The sequence below is a fragment of the Clinocottus analis genome, unplaced genomic scaffold, assembly GCF_023055335.1.
Source record: "Clinocottus analis isolate CAN_PGR_092001 unplaced genomic scaffold, fCliAna1.0.p SCAF_39, whole genome shotgun sequence".
In the NCBI taxonomy this organism is placed as follows: domain Eukaryota; kingdom Metazoa; phylum Chordata; class Actinopteri; order Perciformes; family Cottidae; genus Clinocottus; species Clinocottus analis.
Window position 1 is genome coordinate 288,601 of NW_027176142.1, and position 6,773 is coordinate 295,373.

At 49.4% G+C, this 6,773-nt stretch overlaps 1 protein-coding gene across 2 annotated transcripts; it reads left to right on the plus strand.

The window, feature by feature from the left end:
• Positions 1-860: 860 nt before the first annotated feature.
• Positions 861-6,767, plus strand: b4galt3 (UDP-Gal:betaGlcNAc beta 1,4- galactosyltransferase, polypeptide 3). Of its 2 annotated transcripts, XM_068596730.1 has the most exons (7): positions 861-1,114; positions 2,641-3,313; positions 3,405-3,640; positions 4,394-4,584; positions 4,683-4,805; positions 5,571-5,675; positions 6,111-6,767. In XM_068596730.1, exons 2-7 carry the CDS (start codon positions 3,028-3,030, stop codon positions 6,409-6,411), a joined length of 1,242 nt encoding a protein of 413 aa, XP_068452831.1. In that variant the 5' UTR covers positions 861-1,114; positions 2,641-3,027; the 3' UTR covers positions 6,412-6,767. The 2 variants fall into 2 exon arrangements, with proteins under 2 accessions (XP_068452831.1, XP_068452832.1); XM_068596731.1 differs by lacking the exon at positions 861-1,114 and having other exon boundaries at positions 1,151-3,313.
• Positions 6,768-6,773: the final 6 nt, after the last annotated feature.

A 6,773-nucleotide genomic window follows, 5' to 3' on the forward strand; every position in this document is an offset into this window, starting at 1 on the left:
TTTATCTTCAGTTTGAATCCATGCAGACATTTTGATGAGCCTTTAAATGGAAAATAAAGTCTACATAACTTTGTTATTTGAGTCAATATGACATCAGAATATAACTCACAAACACTGCAGCGGTCTTTAACGAGAGGTTTTCTTTTAATTATGAACATTTTGAAAATAGTTTAATATAATTCTTTGTTTTTAGCACCAACAGCTGTTGACTGGTTGACGTCACATCCTGTAATGTGAGAATACTTTCATGCTCTTTGACATCTTCAGCACGAACCGAAACATCAGAGTTTAATAACTTCACTTTAATAACGTTGTACATTTTCACACAGACAAAATAAACTTTATTAAATAAACACATATTTACATGCAGACTAATGGGACATTGTAATAAGTAGAAGTGCAGAAGTATTTATGGTTAATGGTGCAGCTCCACTGGAGCTCTATTGTGTTTTTTACAACTTAATAACAATCAATAATTAATAACAATCATCAAACCAAACGCTGTGAATCAGAGTCTCTGTTGGAGAAACCGGAAGTTACGAGATGAAAAGCAAATGTTTGTCTCTTTAAGGAAAACACATTTTGCTTCACAACGTTCAGCGTGAAAAACAACTTCTGTTTATTAATATTCAGCTTTTCGTTGAGTGCTCAGATATATCATAATATATATATATATATGTATATATATATATGTATATATATATATATATATATATATATATATATATATATATATATATATATATATATATATATATATATATATATATATATGGATCATATCATCATCCACTTGCCCTTCTCCAACGTGCCGCTGCGTGCGGCGTCACCGCGTCTGTTTGCATCTGATGCGGAGACTCAGATGCATCCGCGTCCACGAGACCGCGTGCACGGAGATGCTCTTGCGTGTCAACGCGCTCGCAGCGCTCTCTAAGCAGCTACGGAGAGATTTCACCTCGGATGAGAGATTAGGAGGAGGAAGAAGAGGAGGAAGAAGAGGAGGAGGAGGAAGAGCGACCGGCCCCAGGAGGAAGCGCTTCCTTCGGCGCCGCGCGGCCCGTCGCTGCTCCCCGGAAGCCGCGGGCTGGATTTGAAGCGTCGCGGGGACGTGATGGTGAGTCGCTGCTGCTGCAGCGCGCGTGCAGCCGACATGACAGCGCAGGGACGTCAGGAGCAGCTTCATAACCAGTCATGCTGTCCATGTTATGCTTTTGACATATGTGTTCTTCTCAGTCACGTAAACAGTGCAGCCTGCAGGCCGGACGCTGCTCGCTGATTGGCTGATCTCATCTGGTCGCTGTCGTGTGTGTGTTTGCTTCCGTGACGCGGGTCTCCTCCAGTGTGGACGTCTGGATGTAGAATGTGATGCTGGACTCGTTTGATCTGAAGTCGTCAGCGTTTCTTCTAGAAACCTTTCTGGAAAACAAGCCTTCTAAATAAAGAGCAGACGTGTGTGTGTGTGTGTGTGTGTGTGTGTGTGTGTGTGTGTGTGTGTGTGTGTGTGTGTGTGTGGCTGCTTGTCAGACTCCTCAGTAGTGATGACACAATGTGCTCCAGCACTGTTAATGTTTTATATACAGAAAGCTTGATGATGAAAGGAGGAAGAGGAGGAAGAGGAGGAGCCAGCTCACCCGTCCCAGGACAGGTTTTAATTAGACTCTCAGTAGCAGGTGTAACGGAGTTAAAAACACACTGTCATTTCCTATTTTCAATGTGTTTTATTTTTGTTTGTTATTCAACAATCTTGTTGAGTGTGTATGAATTTTATTTTGAAAAGTTGAGTCTGTTTCCTGCGGAAGTTGCGTTTTGCCTTTTCTGCACCTCCTAGGCTTCCGTAGTTCCGTCTTCTTTCACAAAAGTGAGTTACCGTTGGAGGTTAGACGTAGGGAGAATATGTTTTGTTTTATTCTTCTGCAATGTGACCGTTCATTGGACGCGGTGATGGTCGCTGATGCGCTCGCGGCGTCCAGCTGTGGTGTTGATAGTGTACCGTCCACGCAGGAAGACTCACAGACGTTAGTCTCGTTCACTTGTTGGTTTATTAGACCAAGGTTCACACACAACTATTTGGTAATGGTGCTATTCGCTAACGCTAGCCCACTTAAGCGTTTTCCACACACACTAACCCCAGAGCCAACCACAACACGTACAAGCCCCGAAAAACCCGCCTCTCCCCCTGCTCCACCAATCACAGGCCACAACCCCACCGAACGGACGCTGCTTTCCTGTGATTGGCCGGAGAGAGATCCCTGTCCGAACACCCCCCCCAACAGATACCTGTACAGGGTCGCTACAATAGTTTGGACGGTAGAAGTGTGTGTTTTGTGTGTGTTTTTATTTGGCGCCAATTGTACTGTTTATATCCGGCCGCCTTGTCATCTATTTTCCCTGTATACGTTGTTCTGTGTGTTCAGGAGCTTCATGTGCGGAGACAGACTGGAAGGAAATGTTTGTGTGTTGTCTTCTGCAGAAAAATAAACAAGTGCTGGAAAAATTCAACGGAGCCGACTTCTTCTGTGTCCTGAACCAGTCCGTTACACAGGCACCCTACATTCAGACGGATGTGATGATGATGATGACGACGACGACGAGACAACATGTCAACACACGATTCACTACATGTGTTCTTCTTCCTCTCAGTGACGTCTGCGGTCAAGAGCTGACCGAACTTCACCTGCACACACTCCTCCAGATGGACCTCCTCCACGCCTGAGTCTGCACTGAGCGCTGCCTCCTGCCCTCCTTTCCCTCCTTTCCTTCTGCCTCCTTCCCTCCTTTCCTTCTTTCCTTCTGCCTCCTTACCTCCTTTCCTTCTGCCTCCTTCCCTCCTTCCCTCCGCCTCCTTTCCCTCCTTTCCTTCTGCCTCCTTGCCTCCTTCCCTCCGCCTCCTTTCCCTCCTTTCCTTCTGCCTCCTTTCCCTCCTTTCCTTCTGCCTCCTTTCCCTCCTTTCCTTCTGCCTCCCCTTGCTCACCCCCCCTCCATCCCTTCCCCTGTCCTTGAGGCTTCGCTGTGCGTCTTCGGTTCTTCATGATGGCGTGTTACGGCCGCTCTCTGGACTCTCCGTGCACGCTGGCCTTGCTGGTGGGTTTCCAGTTTGCCTTCGTCCTGTACTTCTCCCTGGGGGGCTTCAGGGGCCTGGTGTCGGTGCTGGTGCACAGCACGGGGCCGGAGTTCGATTATTCTCGCCCTCACGACGTCTACACCAACCTCAGCCATCTGGGAGCGCCGCCGCCGCCGCCTCGCAACTCAGGCACCGGCCCCCCCCCCACCGGACCGACGCTGAGAGACTGCCAGATGCCCTCCCCCCTGCTGGGTGAGAGGCTGAACGTGCGGCGCCGCATGCAGCACGTGCAGACCGGTGAACGGGTGAACGTCTGACTCCTCCCTCTCTTTCTGTCCTGCAGTCGGACCCGTGTCCGTCCTTCTGTCCTCTCCTCTGTCCCTGGAGGAGATCCGACAGAGGAACCCGCTGGTGTCGCCGGGCGGACACTACCGGCCCCCCGACTGTGAGCCGCGGCACCACACGGCCATCGTGGTGCCGTACCGGAACCGGCAGACGCACCTGCGCGCCCTCCTGTACCACCTGCACCCCTTCCTGCAGCGGCAGCAGATCCACTACAGCATCTACATCGTGCAGCAGGTGCGTGTGCGTGTGTGCGTGTGTGTGTGTGTGTGCGTGCGTGTGTGTGTGTGCGTGTGTGTCTCCGTCATGATGTTCTGGTGTGATGTCGGTACAAAACCAAAGAGAATCTCACAGGCAGGCGTCTTAAAAACCAAATAAATATGACGATAAAAAGATTGACTTGGCAATAAGCTACTAGAGATCCTCCATGAGAACTTTATTATTTATTATTTAAATCATTTTGTTCAGGACATTGATGAGTCCGGATTTCTGTAACTGTCTCGTATCAACGCAGCATGAGAGCATCACACTGTGCTCCCTCATGCTGCGTTAGTTTGAGATATTAATACGTTCATACCTGCTCCTCTGTGTCAGTGGTTTTGGATATTAATACGTTCATACCTGCTCCTCTGTGTCAGTGGTTTTGGATATTAATACGTTCATACCTGCTCCTCTGTGTCAGTGGTTTTGGATATTAATACGTTCATACCTGCTCCTCTGTGTCAGTGGTTTTGGATATCAATACGTTCATACCTGCTCCTCTGTGTCAGTGGTTTTGGATATTAATACGTTCATACCTGCTCCTCTGTGTCAGTGGTTTTGGATATTAATACGTTCATACCTGCTCCTCTGTGTCAGTGGTTTTGGATATTAATACGTTCATACCTGCTCCTCTGTGTCAGTGGTTTTGGATATTAATACGTTCATACCTGCTCCTCTGTGTCAGTGGTTTTGGATATTAATACGTTCATACCTGCTCCTCTGTGTCAGTGGGGAAACGGTACGTTCAATCGAGCCAAGCTGCTGAACGTCGGCGTGCGCGAGGCCCTCAGAGATGAAGACTGGAGCTGCATCTTCCTGCACGACGTGGACCTGCTGCCCGAGAACGACCACAACACCTACACCTGCCACAAGCAGTTCCCCACGCACCTGTCCGTGGCCATGGACAAGTTCAGATACAGGTAGAAGCACCGTGTGTGTGAGTGTGTGTGAGTGGACTTCTACACCAGTGTGATGCGCTGAGGCATTATTCTGAACATTGCCGGTGTGACCCCTCCAGGCTGCCGTACCCGCAGTACTTTGGGGGCGTGTCTGCAGTGACGCCGGACCAGTACATGAAGATGAACGGCTTCCCGAACCAGTACTGGGGCTGGGGGGGGGAGGACGATGACATCGCCGCCAGGTGAGGACGAGGACGGTCCTGCACGAGTGAGCCGTGCACTGTGCACGTGAACATGTGAGGCGTGCACGTGAACATGTGAGCCGTGCACGTGAACATGTTCACGTGCATCAGAGACGTTTCAGCTGCTCTACTTCTTCTTCTTTTGTTGTCTTCCTTCTTTTCTCATGTTTCTGTTCCGCATGTTTTTCTTTTCTTTCATTCCATCTGTTCTCACGTCATCATCATCTCCTCGTCTCCTCTCTCCTCGTCTCCTCTGTCCTCGTCTCCTGGAGCTCAGTGAGTATGTTCGCATGGAGCTTTGCAGATTTGGGCTGCGAGCTTCAGAGTTTTGGGCCGACGTTCATCTCTTTTCTTGTCTGCGGTCCTTCTGTCCTCTTTCTGGCTCTTCTACCTTTTGAGAGTGAAAAGAACAAGAAAATAATAAAAAACAAAGCTTGCACTAATAATTACATGAAGCAAAACTCTGAGAACATTTGCTCCACGTTGCCTCCTGAGCAGGATGTTTGCTTCCTGAATGTTTCATGGACCTTCACAGCTTCAGGTAACTGGAGGTACTGGAGAGGAACAGGACCTCATCTGTAGACCATCACACTATGTTCTTCTCATCTGTTACCCACAATGCAGTTTGTTTTCTTTCTTCATCCCGTAGAGGCCAGACGGACTCACACTGTGTTGCTTTGTGTTGTTGTAGCTCGACTACCTGAGTGTTGTGTTGATGATCATCGTGTTGTTCTTGTTGACTCTTGTTGTGCGTTTCCTGTCCAGAGTGCGTCTGTCCGGCATGAAGATCATGCGTCCTCCGGTGGCCATCGGCCACTTCAAGATGATCAAGCATAAAGGAGACCGGGGCAACGAACAAAACCCACGCAGGTACCAGGTGGACACACTCACAGACACACAAATTATATTTAATTATGCTTTCTTTACAATGACGCATGTTGAATTGTTCTATTATAATCTATTTTTCACTACATTATTGGCTATAATGCTTTGGAAAGATTTTCTTAATTATGAAAATAATCTCCTGTAATCAGCCAAAACCTCATAAGGTCCGTTCACATGAAAATATCTAAACATCTCTTACTTTACGACACGCTTTTATCTCTTTAGATTAAAAACAGATTGTTTAAGTTTTGGCCTCTTTATGCTAAGCTAAACACACCTCTGGCTGTAGCAGCATATTATATTATTATTAAATATTGTAGCACACAGACATGAGAGCCAATTACATGCAAGAACACCCACACACACACACCCACAGACACACACACACACACACACTCAGTGACGTGTGCATCTTCCCAGGTTCGACCTCCTGAAGCGGACGCGGCTCAACTGGCGCTCTGACGGTCTGAACTCTCTGAGCTACGAGCTTCTGTCCAGAGAGCTGCAGCCGCTCTACACCAACCTCACCGTGGACGTGGGGGAAGACCCCCGAGCGCCGCCGGGCCGAGCGCCCGGCCCCGTGAAGGCCGCGCCCGCCGTCCACCAGCGCGGCGCCGACAAGAAGCCGGAGAGCCGAGCGGCGAACGCCACCGCGGCAGAACCGGCCCAGTTGAAGGCGGCGAATCACACGACTGGTGGGAAGACGGGTGTGGTGAAGTAGACCTGGCTCCTGGCTGCTCAGCTGGTCATCACGCTGCCTCCTAGAAAGCAGCGTGAGTCTGTTGAGGACATGGAGGAACCAGCTCTCTGGGCTCAGGCCCGTCAGGGATCCAGATGCAGGAGTGAACTCGCTCTTTCTGTGTACGGCGGTGCGTTCAGGAACACCTCGGTCACCCCTGAAGGGTTCTGGCTCTGGTGACTGGAGGCTGAGGCCCGTGACCTGTTTGGGTCCAGAAGAGGAACGGGAGCGACTCCGCTGGATCCGCCTACAGGTCCAAAAACGAACTAAACGAGACGGCGTCTCTAGAAATCTTTCCCAGAAGCCCCAGCTGGTGAGCGGCTGCTCTGCTGCCAGCAGAGCTG

What these genes read in the sequence shown, in the direction of transcription:
- b4galt3 (XM_068596730.1), top strand. Translation starts at nt 3,028, where the DNA reads ATGATGGCGTGTTACGGCCGCTCTCTGGACTCTCCGTGCACGCTGGCC. An exon ending in GCATCTACATCGTGCAGCAG is followed by an intron (nt 3,641 to 4,393) that starts GTGCGTGTGCGT and finishes CCTCTGTGTCAG; the next exon opens with TGGGGAAACGGTACGTTCAA. An exon ending in AACGAACAAAACCCACGCAG is followed by an intron (nt 5,676 to 6,110) that starts GTACCAGGTGGA and finishes GCATCTTCCCAG; the next exon opens with GTTCGACCTCCTGAAGCGGA.